General features: G+C 35.3%; 2 protein-coding genes across 3 annotated transcripts in view; one reads left to right on the top strand and one right to left on the bottom strand.

Moving 5' to 3' along the window:
- RECQL (RecQ like helicase) overlaps positions 1–6,610 on the top strand; it is a 33,472-nt gene extending 26,862 nt beyond the window's left edge. Inside the window, exons 9-15 of the mRNA XM_010361365.2 lie at positions 105–253; positions 344–461; positions 969–1,107; positions 2,272–2,363; positions 4,200–4,419; positions 4,730–4,859; positions 5,494–6,610. Of these exons, the coding sequence (XP_010359667.1) occupies positions 105–253; positions 344–461; positions 969–1,107; positions 2,272–2,363; positions 4,200–4,419; positions 4,730–4,859; positions 5,494–5,646 (1,001 nt within the window). The 3' untranslated portion in view covers positions 5,647–6,610. The remainder of the gene's footprint in view (positions 1–104; positions 254–343; positions 462–968; positions 1,108–2,271; positions 2,364–4,199; positions 4,420–4,729; positions 4,860–5,493) is intronic.
- The window catches only part of PYROXD1 (pyridine nucleotide-disulphide oxidoreductase domain 1), a 35,939-nt gene continuing 24,902 nt past the window's right edge, over positions 4,592–15,628 (bottom strand). The window contains exons 8-12 of one of the 2 annotated variants that reach the window (XM_010361366.2): positions 12,276–12,405; positions 11,332–11,444; positions 10,579–10,701; positions 7,961–8,098; positions 4,592–7,015 (exon numbers count right to left, since the gene is read on the bottom strand). In XM_010361366.2, coding sequence (XP_010359668.1) covers positions 6,767–7,015; positions 7,961–8,098; positions 10,579–10,701; positions 11,332–11,444; positions 12,276–12,405 — 753 coding nt within the window. In that variant the 3' untranslated portion in view covers positions 4,592–6,766. The remainder of the gene's footprint in view (positions 7,016–7,960; positions 8,099–10,578; positions 10,702–11,331; positions 11,445–12,275; positions 12,406–15,628) is intronic. The other variant, XM_030938965.1, reaches the window with a different exon arrangement.

Genomic DNA, 15,628 nt, shown 5'->3' with positions numbered 1-15,628 from the left:
TCCCTCTGTGCACTGTATTAATCAGTGTCCCGAATGTGTGTGTTGAAAATTATCTTACAGGAGTATACCATATCTGTCTAACAAATGCACATATTTTACTGCAGGAATCATATATTGTTTTTCTCAGAAAGACTCTGAACAAGTTACGGTTAGTTTGCAGAATCTGGGAATTCATGCAGGTGCTTACCATGCCAATTTGGAGTCAGAAGATAAGACCACAGTTCATAGAAAATGGTCAGCCAATGAAATTCAGGTTAGGTATAAATCTTCCATGGAAGCCTAATTTACATTTAAAATATTTAAACTTGATTTAATTAACTGATAAAATGTTAAAATATTTCAGGTAGTAGTGGCAACTGTTGCATTTGGTATGGGAATTGATAAGCCAGATGTGAGGTTTGTTATTCATCATTCAATGAGTAAATCCATGGAAAATTATTACCAAGAGAGTGGACGTGCAGGTATGTAGGACTCAAATCCAGAAGTAAATTTTTAGAAAGCTTTTCCCAAAAACACATTATAAATGTTTAGTAAGTCTGTATATTTTATCTTTATTGGATAGTATTTTTAGAACAATGTATTTTTACCAGTTTGACACTTACTTGCATATGGAGAAATTTTTACTTATGTTCTGTTGTTATCTGAATTGTTTCTTCTTATGTGTGTTAGGATAATTTGATGTTCATCTTTGCCTCCTGAATTTTTAATCAGTGATTTCAAATCTGTAACTTAACTGGATTATAGACACATTTTTTAACTTAGTAGAGCTGATTATTGATGTCTCTTTAGAGTGTTTTTTAATTTGAGGGTACCCATTACAAATTAACTTCCACATCTCTAAAATTTCTAGATGTAGTATAAAACACTGCCTGCTAATTTTACATATATCATTTTTGCATATTTTGAATTTTTAAATGTAATTCTGCAATCTCAAGGTTTCTGCAATCTCAAGGTTTCTCACACCACAGGTCGAGATGACGTGAAAGCAGACTGTATTTTGTACTATGGCTTTGGAGATATATTCAGAATCAGTTCAATGGTGGTGATGGAAAATGTGGGACAGCAGAAGCTTTATGAGATGGTATCATACTGTCAAAACATAAGCAAGTAAGCCACATACCTTTTTATAACTTTTATCAATTAAATATGAAAGTATATGACATCATTTTTAAGTTCTTACTAAATACATTGGTGTAACACCAAAGTACAGATCTATAAAAGCAGATGTTGGAGGGTAGGTAGGGCATCAAGAAAAGATGCCCTATCTTTGAGATAATCCTCCAAAACTACTTTTTTAATTGAAGGTTTTGGAGACCCACTGATAGCAGTTGAAGCCTTTTTTTCCTCTGGCACTGGTGTACAGTTACATGCTTTAATAATCTTGAAAAGGTCTATGGTTAAGATAGGCATTTTGAGAGTCAAGCTCAGTAACATGTGCCATCCTGCTAGCTCATGTGTCAATGAAGTACCAAGTTTCTCCTTAAGAAGTAAGTTTAAATCTACTTAGGGTGGCTTTAGTTAGACTATATAGTTTCCTGAAAGCTTTTTGTCATAGTTATCTTTGTGCTCTTATTGCCTATCACATAAAAAGTGCTCAGAAATGTCGAGGTGGTAAATAGCAGACAGACAGTGATAGAAATGTTCTTTCTTTCCAACAGCTGCTACAATAATCTAGTTGAAAGAAATGAGAAAATGAAAATGTCTTTAAAAGCCCAGTAGATTCTCATGAAGCATATTTTAAGGCTTCGACTCAAATATTGCTACTTAAAAATATAAGAAACTATTTTACTGTCAAGAATATTCTCCTAATAGTTGGAAAACATTGAATTTAAAAATGGAACTCAGACAATTTTTTAAAGTGTTTATCAAGAATATGTAGGGAAAAAAATCCTATGTCGGGGGCACAATGTGCCCCAAAGATGTTCATGTCCTAATTCCTAACCTCTATGTTACCTCACATGGCAAGAGGAAATTAGAGTTGCACATGGAGTTAAGACTGTTCATTAGCTAACCTTAAAATCGGGAGATTATTTTAGATTGTATGATGTGAGAAGAACCTGACACCCTGATTTTGATCCAGTGAAACCCACAGTACACTTCTAAACTACAGAAATGTTAAGAATAAATCTGTGTTGTTTAAAGCCACTAAGTTTATGGTAATATTATGGCAGTTATAGGAAGCGAATACAGTATATAATGGTGTAATCTGAAAGAGATTCTTAAAACTTTATTATATCCTCTAATAATCTGTATCTTTAAATGTGTTTGCAGATGTCGTCGTGTGTTGATGGCTCAACATTTTGATGAAGTATGGAACTCAGAAGCATGTAACAAAATGTGTGATAACTGCCGTAAAGACAGTGGTGAGTTTGTTGTTTTGTAAACCTTTATAGGCTAACACAGTCATATATTGCCTAGTGACGGAGATGCGTTCTGAGAAATGCATCACTAGGTGATTTTGTCATTGTGCAAACATCAAAGTGTACTTACATAAACCTAGATGGTATAGTCTCCTAGGTTATATGGTATAGCCTATTGATCCTAGGCTACCAATCTGTACAGCGTGTTACTGTACTGCATACTGCAGACAACTGTAACACATTGCTAAGTATTTGTGTATCTAAACATAGAGTAAGTACAGTAAAAATATGGTATTATAATCTCTTGGGACCACTGGCATGTACGTGGTCCATCACTGACCAAAATATTATGTGGCACAAAACTGTATATACAGCTGGGACATGAGAGAAGTATTAGACTTCCAAATGGATTTAAAAGATTAAAGTGTGACTCAGATTTTCCAGAATTAAAAGTATCAACATGAAGTTTTGAAACAAAGGTGAATAAAAGGGAAAGTCCTATGTGTATGCACACATTTTATATTGCTATACCGAGGATGTGAAATTTTTAAGAAACTAAGGAAAATATTTGAATTCTTCTGAATAGAAATGCTATTCTGTAAGAAAACGCTAACCATGTGATAATCTCTAATACTTTATAGTCACTAATTGAGAAGAAAATTTAGTGCAAAATTCTCTATTATAGAGAATCATTTTTGATCCAGTTAATGGCTAATTAGTCATAGGAGATTTACTTAAAATTCTTATAAATGTAGATCAGCAGGACTTGTTTTCTGAGCATTGATCACAACCCTGCTGATCAAAACAGGATCTGGTCAAACAAGATGTAGCAAAGAAACTGGCCCAAACCAGTTAGAACTAGAAAATATATTTGCATACTGTAAGACACTCCCACTAGCACCATGACAGTTTAGAAATGCCATGACAATGCCCGAAAGTTACATGGTTCTAGGAACTCCCTACCCTTTTCTAGAAGATTCACGAATAATATTCCCCTTATTTAGCATATAACTAAGGAGTAGCTGTAAATATCGCTAGTGAGCAATCTACAGTGCCACTCTGCCTTTGGGGTAGCCCTACTTTGTCTGTGGAGCCGCCATTTTCTATACTCTATTGCTAATAAACTTACTGTGCTTTCACTTTACTCTGTCGGCTTGCTCTCAGATTCTTTCTTGCATGAAACTGGGAACCCTCCTGGGCTGAGTCCCAATTGTGGGATTTGCCTGCATCATTTTGGCACTGTATTTTAACTTTTTGTCATCTGTGTGTTGTATTTGAAGATCTGGACCAGCCAGTACCTCATGGTAAGACCTTACTGAGTTCTGATGCCTTGTTAGGTGGAAGCCACTACATTTTTAACTTTGCAGAGAAACTTACGAGTTTATTAAACCATCTTATAAAATAACAAGAGTGTTATATATAAATCAGAGTACTGGTCTGTTAATAATCGGGGTATCAGTTGAGGACATTCTTGTTGCTAAATCAGAGCGCACAGGAGCCTATAACTAGACAGGGTCTCCTATACAGCACACCTCTTAGTAACTTAATAATCACATCTGGCAGACACATTGATTTCTAGAGTATATGGCAGGGCTTCTGATAACCTTTTTTTTTTTTTTTAATATCACTGTAAACCCCACAATGTAGAGACCATAACTTGGTCTAGTGACAGAGACTTGAGGAATAGCCTAGTCTTCATTCAGAATACATTTAAAAATCAGTGTTTAGGGTGGCTCACATTGATAACCAGCTTTAAACCAGTTTAACCACTTAAGATAGCCTATCCTTGCCCTCATTTCTAAATCCCAGGTACCTACTACCATATTTGTTTTATTACAGCATTTGAAAGAAAGAATATAACAGAGTACTGCAGAGATCTAATCAAGATCCTGAAGCAGGCAGAGGAACTGAATGAAAAACTCACTCCATTGAAACTGATTGATTCTTGGATGGGAAAGGGTGCAGCAAAACTGAGAGTAGCAGGTGTTGTGGCTCCCACACTTCCTCGTGAAGACCTGGAGAAGATTATTGCACACTTTCTAATACAGCAGTATCTTAAGTATGTACAAACCCATTCATTATCCTTTCAGGTTGTCTTCATGGTTTTTCTTTTTAATTGCAACAGAATACACGGTTTTGCAGTTATTTTGTGTGAACTTTTAAATGCTATAGAAATTTACCTAAAACACTCAAACTTTAATCACTATAAATCAAAAAATTTAACAAAAATATTTTCTTTAAAGGCTTTATTTGCATTCTTGTTTTATTATTTCAAGCCAATGTGTTAAAAATTATTGCAGTTCTTTTATAAATTTGTTTTCTGTGATTCCTTCAAAAACTTTCTTATTGTTGGCCTTTATTTTATGCAGAGAAGACTACAGTTTTACAGCTTATGCTACCATTTCATATTTGAAAATAGGACCTAAAGCTAATCTTCTGAACAATGACGCACATGCTATTACTATGCAAGTGACAAAGTCCACGCAGAACTCTTTCAGGGTAACTGGCTATTAATTTTCAGTTTTATATATTTAAAGTATATTATATTTATTTTAAAAGTATATTAAAGCCTATGGGATGCTTTTCTGTCATATTCCCTAGGTCCAGTTTTCTGATTAGATTTCTGGTTTTCTGATTAGATTTCTGGGTATGGAAGAGAGAAAACATAGTTTTCTGTAAAGATATAAGTGAAAGAATTTAGACTGGCCTTTTAACATAAACTAGGGGTTTCCAATCTCTTGGAATGGGAGGACTCCATTTGAATATCTAATTTTGTTATGCTACCTGCTTTTATTTGGTTGTGATTACTAATAGTTTAGAAGTCTGTTTCTGCTCTTCCAGCGGTTAAAAACCACTGTTATAAACCAAATACTATCAAGTCTGCAAAAGCATGTCAGGTGCCATTGTGTCTCAGGACATTTGAGGTCTTTAGAACTTCTCTCACAATGTAGCCCCTTTTATGCAAAATAGAGCTCATATTTGAATAGACATTTGCAGATTAAAAAAAAACTAGATCCCTGTATACTTAAAAAGCCAACTGATACAGAAAGAATATTTTGAAATCTTTAATCTCATGAGAAAACTGAATGGCTGAATTTTTACCAAAGTGCTTGCTTTGTTATTGTTTTCGTAGGCTGAATCATCTCAAACTTGTCATTCTGAACAAGGTGATAAAAAGATGGAGGAAAAAAATTCAGGCAACTTCCAGAAGAAGGCTGCAAACATGCTTCAGCAATCGGGTTCTAAGAATACAGGAGCTAAGAAAAGAAAAATTGATGATGCCTGAAATGAATGTTACTAAATTTTCTAATTAAAGATGGTTTATGCATGTATATGCCATTATTTTTGTAGTTAGACAAAAGTTTAATTTTTAAAGCAATTTCACTGATATTTTATATGTATGGATCTATATTTTCAGAGCTTATCTCTGAAGATCTAAACTTTTGAGAACGTTTGAAAATTAGAGATCATGAATTATATAATTTTCCAGTATAATACAAGGGAAAAATTTTTATGTAAAACACTTTATATGTAAAATATTTGAGAATAAGTTCATATAATTGTCTTAAGTTTTTTATGCCTTTATATACTTAGCTATATTTTTTCTTTTGACATAACTATCTTTTTGAAAGCAGTATTATACTGACAGGCTCACTGAGTGATACTTTAAGTTAAATATGTAGATCAGGGATGTCCAATCTTTTGGCTTCCCTGAGCCATACTGAAGAAGAATTGTCTTGGGCCGCACATAAAATACGCTAACACTGACGATAGCTGATGAGCTTAAAAAAAAAAATTGCAAGAAAATCTCATGTTTTAAGAAAGTTTACAAATTTGTGTTGGGCTGCATTCAAAGCTGTCCTGGGCTGCATTAGGCCTGTGGGCTAGAGTTGGACAAGATGATTTCAGGTTATAAAACCAGAAGTACAATTCAAACAAAAAAGGAGTAAGTCATCAATATAAATATTAGCAGACGAGATACTGCTACATCTCTATTTAAAGTAAAATAAAACCAATTTTAAAGTTCCTGAAACCACAGTCATATTTTGACATTTCACAAAGAATGGTTCTAGTCTACTGGAGTACATTTGGCTAAGTAGATAACTTAGCTAAATTTGCTTCAAAGCTAAATCACAAGTAAACATATTTATGTTTAGAACACAGAAATAAATAACTTAAGATTTTTATCTAAGCAGTCAGTGCTGTATTGGAAAGATTATAAATAAACTATTTGAACTGATTTCAAACTTGGAATTTATGTTTTTATACTTTTCCACTAATACCATTATCACTTCAGTAATTTTCAGTGTGGTCATCATTAACTCAATGCAGTCATTCATTTTATTGACTTGTGATTCTTCTGGTGTCATCTGGAACTTTATATGATTCTTAAAGAAATTCCATTTTCAGTCAAAATAATCTTCTATATCAATATTTGGATCTAGCAGATCTTCTCCATATGATGAAAGATCCATTTGGTTTAAGATTAGGTTTTCAAATGTTTCTTCTAAATCAGTTTCACCAATTAAGACAGCTCCCATCATTCGTCCATTTTGCATGACGACTTTGACGTATTCTTGTCCTTTGGTACATCTCAGCATTAATTCATGATCTGAACCTAAGCCCTGTGCATTGTATTTTCCCAGCAGTACAACCTATGTATAGAGATAAAAAGGTTATTGTCATGAGTATCAAAAAGAAAATGTAATGGGTAGTTATTTTGTGTCATGTTGGAATAGCCAGCAGAAAAATGATGCCACAAAATTCTATAACTAAAAATGTTATTGGGGAGAGTCCCAAAGAAAATGTTTGAATAGCATACATTAATTCTACAGATGATACCGCCACACAATCTACACTGACACTAAAAAATTCTAGTGAATGAATGTAGTGAAATATTAATATTTGGTTATTTATTAGTAATTAATGTTAATATTAGTAATTAATGTTAATTAGTATTTTAACACTAAAAATATCTAGTGAATATAGGTAGGTGATTCTACCAATCTATATGAACATTAAAACTATATAGTGAATATATAAATATGTAGGATGTGGATACATTAAACGATGTGGGGTCGTGGTTTAAAGATTTGGCAAGGAACTGAATTAGAGCTTTCATGGACAAGTGACTTAATTTCCCTGGGCCTTTTGAGTATGTTTCTCCTTCTCTGTAAATTAGGGGGGAAAAAAAACCCAAAACAACCTTTGTCAGAGTGATGTAAAGAGGACTGAGTAAGATAACACATACAGGAAGGCACTTGGTTTATTTTTGAGTACAATAGCTGTTAGTTCCCTTCACAAAGGATGAATCACAAGTAAAAGTTAAAAATGCACCAACGGGGAACAGATCTGGAGAGAAATTTTTTCCCCTCTTAACTAAAATAGAATAGTGGTAAGGTGGATAATAATTATCAGATGATTAGGGATTAAGACTAGCAATAATGCCAGGTATTGGTTTGTAAGAAATGAAAAATGTCATTTTTTTTGTAAGATGATTAAAACTATGTACATTTTTATTCAAGCAAGAAAATCAGATGATCTATCATAGTCATAAGACTAACAAGCAGAGAAGGCGTTAATATGCTTAACTATCTTACCTTATAGTTAAAAAATTTTGTCACATGAGCAAACAGTTCAAAGCTGAAATCCATGTCAATGGAGTCCCCTGAACTCGCTGCAGCCATGCACTTTGCTGCATACCATCCCATCTGTCTAGCCTGGGTCCACAGCCTCATCTGAAATAATGAAAAAATGTTACACAATGTCATTTTTCATGATCATTATTTGAAAAATGTTATCTTAACCTCGTAAATTCACTTAAAGGAGTTCAATGTTGGACAGTCTTTCTGTCATCTTTGCCACAGAAGCAGTCACCAATGGACAACCAATCAAACTGATTTTTGGTATTTGTTAATTCTATCTAAATTACTGCCTCTAAAATTAAAAGATAGTACCAATCATGCCTGTTTTAGTAACATTTCTATTAAATATAATGAAACTATATTAAGCTATACCAGGTGAGAAAAATGTTTTAATTAACCAGTCCCTTCTTCAAAAATTTGTCATCACCATTAATAGAGATGTCAAATTATCACTGAAGAATTTGTTCTGTTTTCCAGCAACCTTCACTTTTATGCGCTAGTTAAGGTTTGCCGTGCTATTGACCTCAGTGGTCAGACAGACTGTTGGTGCCTCACCCCAGGATAACATAAATATTTCAGCAACTGATTCTGGGAAGTCATTTAAATTGTTTTGTATGACAGTATTAATTTATCCTCTATTGTACTTTTATTTTATTTCTACAAAGTTTTGAGACTCCCTGGTATAAAAGAACACTGACCTTGGAAGTCACGGTGGATTTTAATATCACCAGATCTACACATATATTTAACTTTTCTTGAGCCTCCGTTCATTTACCTGAAACATAAACATAACACTACCTACTCTGTAACAACTGAGAGAATTAAATAGATTGGCCTATAATAAGCACTTGGTTTCCTTCTACCTCCCTGTATGTGCATATGTACTTAATGCTATCTTTTGTTTGCAGAAATAATATCATAATCATAGACATGAGCTTTAAGTCTTTCTAGCAGACGTGATACAGATTTTTTTTTTCAATCTCCTCTGTAAACAAGGTATAGATTTGATAAAGTGAAAGGCAGTTTATGGCTGGGGGTCAGAAAAAACTGAGCACAGCTGGAACTAGAGAACAGCTAATAGAAGTGGCCTGAAAATTTGCATCTTGAACTGCATAAACTAATTAGTATCCTTATGGGGTCTATAAGGTGCACTCAAAACAAGGGACATCTGTTTGGTTTTGGATTTTTTTTCCCTCTTTCAGATTATAACACATTAAGATATAATTTACCCCGGAGAATTAAAAATGTTAAAAAAAAAAAAAAAACCCACAAACTCCAACTCTAAGAATTTGTGATAGTCTTGCCACAGAAATGACATAGAATGAGGCAGGTTAGAAACAAAAAGACTGCAACTACTCTATGACTGATGTCTCTACTGTCTGCAAGAACACAAAATGATGGTGCTGCCTCTTGAAATACTTTTAGCTCTTCTACTACTTCACACTGCATAGTTAATCTGAATGAATCAAGTCCCTAATTGTGGAGCTGGTCTTTAACAAAGATAAATGTTGCAGGGTTCCTTTATCTCAAACATCTACCTAGGTCTCTATCCCTCTGCACACCTCTGGTCACTGTCTTTATCTTCTTCTAGTATTTTTGTTCCACCGTTAGAAGGTAGGTAAAGCTGTGAGGGTTCGAAAAAGTCTAGATCTAGTTGGGACTTGTTAAGGCTCAGGAAAGGTGTTTACGACAGGAACTTCTTTTTTTTTTTTTTTTTTGAGACGGAGTTTTGCTCTTGTTACCCAGGCTCGGATGCAGTGGCGTGATCTCAGCTCACTGCAACTTCCACCTCCCAGCTTCAAGTGATTCTCCTGCTTCAGCCTCCTGAGTAGCTGGGATTACAGGCGCATGCCACCGTGCCCAGCTAATTTTTTTGTATTTTTAGTAGAGACAGGATTTTATCATGTTGTTCAGGCTGGTCTCAAACTCCTGACCTCAGATGATCCACTTGCCTCGACCTTCCAAAGTGTTGGGATTATAGGCGTGAGCCACCGCTCCCGGCCAGGAACATTTTGTAGTAATAATTACCACAGGGACAGAATAGGATCATCCAGGAATAGAATGCTTTATCTATATAATTTGCAATCTGAGTCGTTTTTTTAATCTAAAGTTGTGCTGTCCAACATGGTAGCCACTAGCCACATATAGCTATTTAAAGTTAATGAAAAGTAAGTAAAAATAAAAATTCAGGTCCTCAGTCACATTAACCACATTTCAAGTGCTCATGTCACATACTGCTGGCTACTTGACTGGATGGTGCAGAATTAAACATTTCCATCATCACAAAAAGTTCTCCTGGATAGTGCTGACAAGCATGTAAGAATGAAAAACAAAGTAATAGCCCATAATTTCCTTTAAAGTAAAAGATAGCCCAGTCTACCATTATAATAACTTACCAAACAGGGAAATATTCTAGTTTTTTTTTTTTTTTTTTTAAGTATATATAACAACTCTGTGCTAGCTTTCCACTTAAGCAGCAAAGTTGGAAAACTAGAAGTTGGATTTGTTGGTAACAACCACTTTATTTTCAGACAGAATCTCTGATAAAAACATGATCACATATGCTAGCTTACCTGCTGCCAGACTGGGCTCAGCTGCCAGGATGTAGTACAGATGTCACCGGCAGCATAGACATCGGGAAGGGATGTGTGCATATGATCATCCACTTTCAGGCCACCATCTTCTCCTAGATCAAACTAAACAATGTTCCCCATAAGCGTAAGTGGTAAAAAAAAATAAATAAAACAGGATTTTTTCCATTCTAAAGTAAAAACAAATTAAATTGTTACACTTCGGCATGCTCATCTTTAATGAGAAAATGAAAAATAGCCACAAAGTTCAGACACGTCAGCCGAATTTCCATGGATCAAATTCCAACTAAGATTGATCCATAAAATTCTTAGAATTTCAACATGAAAAGTATCCAATAACCATCTATCTGGCTACCCTACCCATAACTATAAGAATATTCTTTTTTTTTTTTTTTGTAAGTTTCAAGTGTTGAAAAGCAAAAAATACAAGATGGTTTCTCTAAAAGAATCACTTCTGAGAAGTCACAGGAGGCGTCGGTCTCTTACCAACATTTAGATAAACAAATTGTACATTATAAACCATTACTGATGACGCTTATGCCAGGATGTAACTATGTAAGGATTTTAAGCAGTAAGAAATACTGTAAATCAAGACAATGTTTTAACCAAACTGTTTTCAACCACATCAAGTTACAGTTGTATACTAAAATAATTATTATTCATGTTTGAGAACTAAAGATCTTCACAAAAATATTTCAGATATATTCACAGCTGGACAAAAAAGTTTCACCTTACACTGTTACCATGGAGAAAAGGTTCTACATTTGGTGTAACTCCTGTAGCACTGACAATGAAATCACAGCCATATATCTTTTCATTGGTCAATTCCACATAGACAGGCCACATCTCTTTAAGAAAAAAAAGAAAAACAGACTTTATCTGCAAATGGAACCACCACCACAGCAGTGCATGTGACTACAATGACTAGAAACAAAGAAAGAAAGAAAAAGGAAGGCAAGAGATGACTTTGTAACACGCTCCTTAGTAATTATTATGAGGCATATTTGCTAAAGCAATTTTAATGCAATTAACATCATTTCATTTGGGTATAATTTTAAAACCATGGCATTTCAAATGTTTTTCCTTCAAATTTGGACACATACATTTTGACAAAGTAAATTTAAATTACTTCTCTAAAAATCTTTCGTAATACTTTACACTCCACTTCGTGTTTAGTTCAACTAGGTGTTTTCCCTCACTATTCATATTCAAATTCCCCTTTCCTATGGAAAAATTCAAAGAATTCAGAACAGCAGAATATTTCATATGCTAGTTCACTGAGTGTATTTCTTCAAATCGTGGCAATTCTCAGAGGAATTGTGGAATTGGAGTTAGGAAAGCTGCATCTTAGTCCCCAAAATATACATTTTCAATCCAATTTGGGTGAAATCATGTCACCTTTAAGAGCTGCAGGTTTTTGTTTTATTTTGATTTACAATATATTCTGATTGTTGATCAAAACACTATGAGCTCTATGTAAGATGTAATACCCTACACAGTTTAATTTACTAGAAAACGGATAGTGAAATGAAGTGAATGTTATTACATTATGGTCTTTACTTTTCATGTTTAAATTTTATATGGAAACAAGAAGTTATGTTTAATACAACACAGCAGGATTAAATTGTTTTCCTTTTAATTAAGTGGTTATATATATTTCTTCTTATTTCATTACTTGCCTGTGTCAGTTGTAACTGACTTAGGGTCTCTTGGAAAAGTGAAGGACTTTTTCTTCAAAATTCTAAACTCATCCTGAAGGTAGATTTTCTTTACTTCACACATAGTTTCAAGGTGAATCTTATGAGAAAACTAAAATTAAGAAAACACTGGTTAGCATAATACTTCCAGAAAGAATGACCTGGGTGACTAATGATGAAGAAAAAACTTATACTTGTAGAAACATATAGAAAACATAATTCTTATAATACAAATGAAAACACATTGAGTGCCCTAAAATAAGTCTCTTTATGCACATGAAGGGAGTGAATGAAAATTCATTCAGTAACTTAAGAGATTTGGTATCTGCATTAGCAGACAGCATCGAGGGAATGTTTTTTAGTCTAGGCCTCATTGATGATTACAAGTATATTTTTTTAAAAATTACAGTAGTTGCTGGGCACAGTGGCTCATGCCTGTAATCCCAGCACTCTGGGAGGCCAAGGTGGGTGGATCACCTGAGGTCAGGAGTTTGAGACCAGCCTGACCAATATGGTGAAACCCTGTCTCTACTAAAATTAAAAAATTAGCCAGGCCTAGTGGCGTGTGCCTGTAGTCCCAGCTACTTGGGAGGCTGAGGCAGGAGAATCGCTTGAATCCAGGAGGCAGAGGTTGCAGTGAGCCGAGATCATACCACAGCACTCCAGCCTGGCCCACAGAGCAAGACTCTGTCTCAAAAAAAAAAAAAAAACAAAAAAAAAAACAGTTATGGACTATAAAAATTTATTCAGGTCAGATCTGTCTTGACTTATTGTTATATGCCCGAACATTAATAAAGTCCCAAGTAGGTAGTAAGTACTAAATAAATGCTTACTGAATTAAACTGTTGAAGTTCTCAGGTTAAAAATATAATTAATATTGGGATCCGAAGGTGCAGAAAGAAGGGACTTTGTATAATTTCCATTACAAAAATTAGACACACCATGCAGCCAGCCCCCCTCCCACCTACTGAAAACCAAAAACCAATGCTCTAAAGAAATCACACACAGTAACGAAGGACTGCATACATGCTTCTTACAACATTTAGTTTCCACAGCCTTTTAACAACTATTACAAAATCAAAATATCTAACAAAACGAGGAAAAGCAAATCATCTCCTCATCCAATTAGGATATTAAGTGTATATTTCTAATCAATCTAATAACTTTTATAAGTTTACTGCATGCATCTGAAATGACCTTTGAGAAAAGATTAATTTAAAATAGGGCAGGTGTATTCACTGCAGTCTGGGTATAGAGAGCTCTATCCCTGATCTGAGGATATAGGAAAACACAAACTCAGTTTCTCCTACTATACTCTCACAACACAGAATACTTCTGCGACCAAATGTGTGGGGTGTTTTCTACACACTAAGCAAACAATTATTCTGCACAGGACACCATCTGGCTGTCCTCTAATTCAATTCAGTTCTGATGTTATTATCTACCTGGAGATAGCATCAGGTCCCACATGTTGAGGGATCAATCTCACAAGACTGTCTTCTACTTCCAATACCAATTGCAAGTCCTGGGTGTTTTACCAGTTCGTCTGACTAACCAACTACAAATCAAGGGGCTCCCATGAGCCCCTTTCTTAAGTTTAATTAATTTATTAGAACATCTCACAGAATTTGGGGAAACACTTTACTTACATTTACTGGTTTATTATCAAGGATGTCACGAGGAAACAGATGAAGAAATACATAGGGCGAAGCACATAAGAAGGGGCATGGAGCTTCTATGCCCTCTCCAGATAGACCACCCTCTAGCAACTTCCACATGTTCGGCTATCCAGAAGCTCTCCAAACCCAGTCCTTTTGAGTTTTCATGGAAACTGTGTTATGTAGGTGACTGATTAAATCATTGGCTGCTAGTGATTGGCTTAACCTTCAACCCCTTTCCTTTCCTGGGGGTTGAAAAGTCTAAATTCTCTAATCATGCCTTGGTCTTTCCTGTGACCAGTCCCCATTCTGAAGCTACCTAGGGGTTAACCAGTCAACTCGTTAGCATACAAAAGGACACAACACTTCGGAGATGCCAAAAAGTTTAGGAGTTGTGTGCCAGAAAACTGCAGGCACAATATTTTACTGCACTTCACTATTGTTTTACAGATAGTGTGTTTTTTACAAATTGAAGGTTTGTGACAACCCCACATCAAGCAAGTCTTATTGGTGCCATTTTTCCAATAGCATGTGCTCATTTTGTGTCTCTGTCACATTTTGGTAATTCTTGCAGTATTTCAGTTGTCATCATTATTGGATCTTCTATGGTGATCTGTGATTAGTAATCTTTGATGTACTATTGTAACTGTCTTGGGGTGTCATGAACCACACCCATCTAACACAGTGACCTTAATCGATAAATGTTCTGTGTTCTGACTGCTCCATCAACCAACTGTTGTCCTATGTCTCTCACTCTCCTTGGGCCTCCTTATTCCCCGAGACACAATAATATTGAAATCAGGGCAATCAGTTACTCTGTAGTGGCCTCTAAGCGTTCAAGTGAAAGGAAGGATCACACATCTCTCACTTTAAATCAAAAGCTAGCAATGATTATTAGGTTTATTGAGGAAGGCACGTGGAAAGCCAGGCCTCTTGCACTGAACAGTTGGCCAAATTGTGAATGCAAAGGAAACATTCTTGAAGTAAATCTAAAGTGGTAACCCAGTGAACACATGAATGAGGAGAAAGTGAAACAGTCTTCTTGCTGATACGGAGAAAGTTTTAGTGGTGTGCAGAGATTAAACTAGCCACAACATTCCCTTAGCTCAAAGCCTAACTCAGAGTAAGCCCCTAACTGTTTTCAATTCTGTAAAGACTGAGACTTGAGGAAGCTGCCGAAGAAAAGGTTGAAGCTAGGAGAGGTTGGTTCATGAGGTTTAAGGAAAGAAGCATCTCTATAACAAAAAAATACAATTGATAACTGATTTATGTGGCTATACTTAACAACAGATTTTCAGTGTACATGAAACAGCCTTCTAGTGGAAAAAGATGCCATCCAGGACCTTCACAGCTATGGAGAAGTCAATGCCTGGCTTCAAAGGACAGGCAGACTCTCCTGTTAGGGGATAACGTAACTGGTGACTTGAAGTTGAAGCCAATGCCTATTTACCATTGTGAAAGTTCTAGGGCCCTTAAGAACTATACTACATCTACCCTGCCTGTCCTCTATAAATGGAACAACAAAGCCTGGATGACAGCATGATATGGTTTGGGTCTGGTTCTCCGCCCAAATCTCCTATCAAATTGTAATCCCTAATGTTGGAGGTACAGTTTGGTGGGAGGTGACTGGATCATGGGGACAGTTTCTAATAGTTTAGCACCATCCTTAATGGTTTT

The sequence above is a fragment of the Rhinopithecus roxellana genome, chromosome 10, assembly GCF_007565055.1.
Source record: "Rhinopithecus roxellana isolate Shanxi Qingling chromosome 10, ASM756505v1, whole genome shotgun sequence".
In the NCBI taxonomy this organism is placed as follows: Eukaryota; Metazoa; Chordata; class Mammalia; order Primates; family Cercopithecidae; genus Rhinopithecus; species Rhinopithecus roxellana.
The sequence above is the reverse complement of the archived record's forward strand: the minus strand, read 5'-3'. Positions and strand labels throughout refer to the sequence as shown.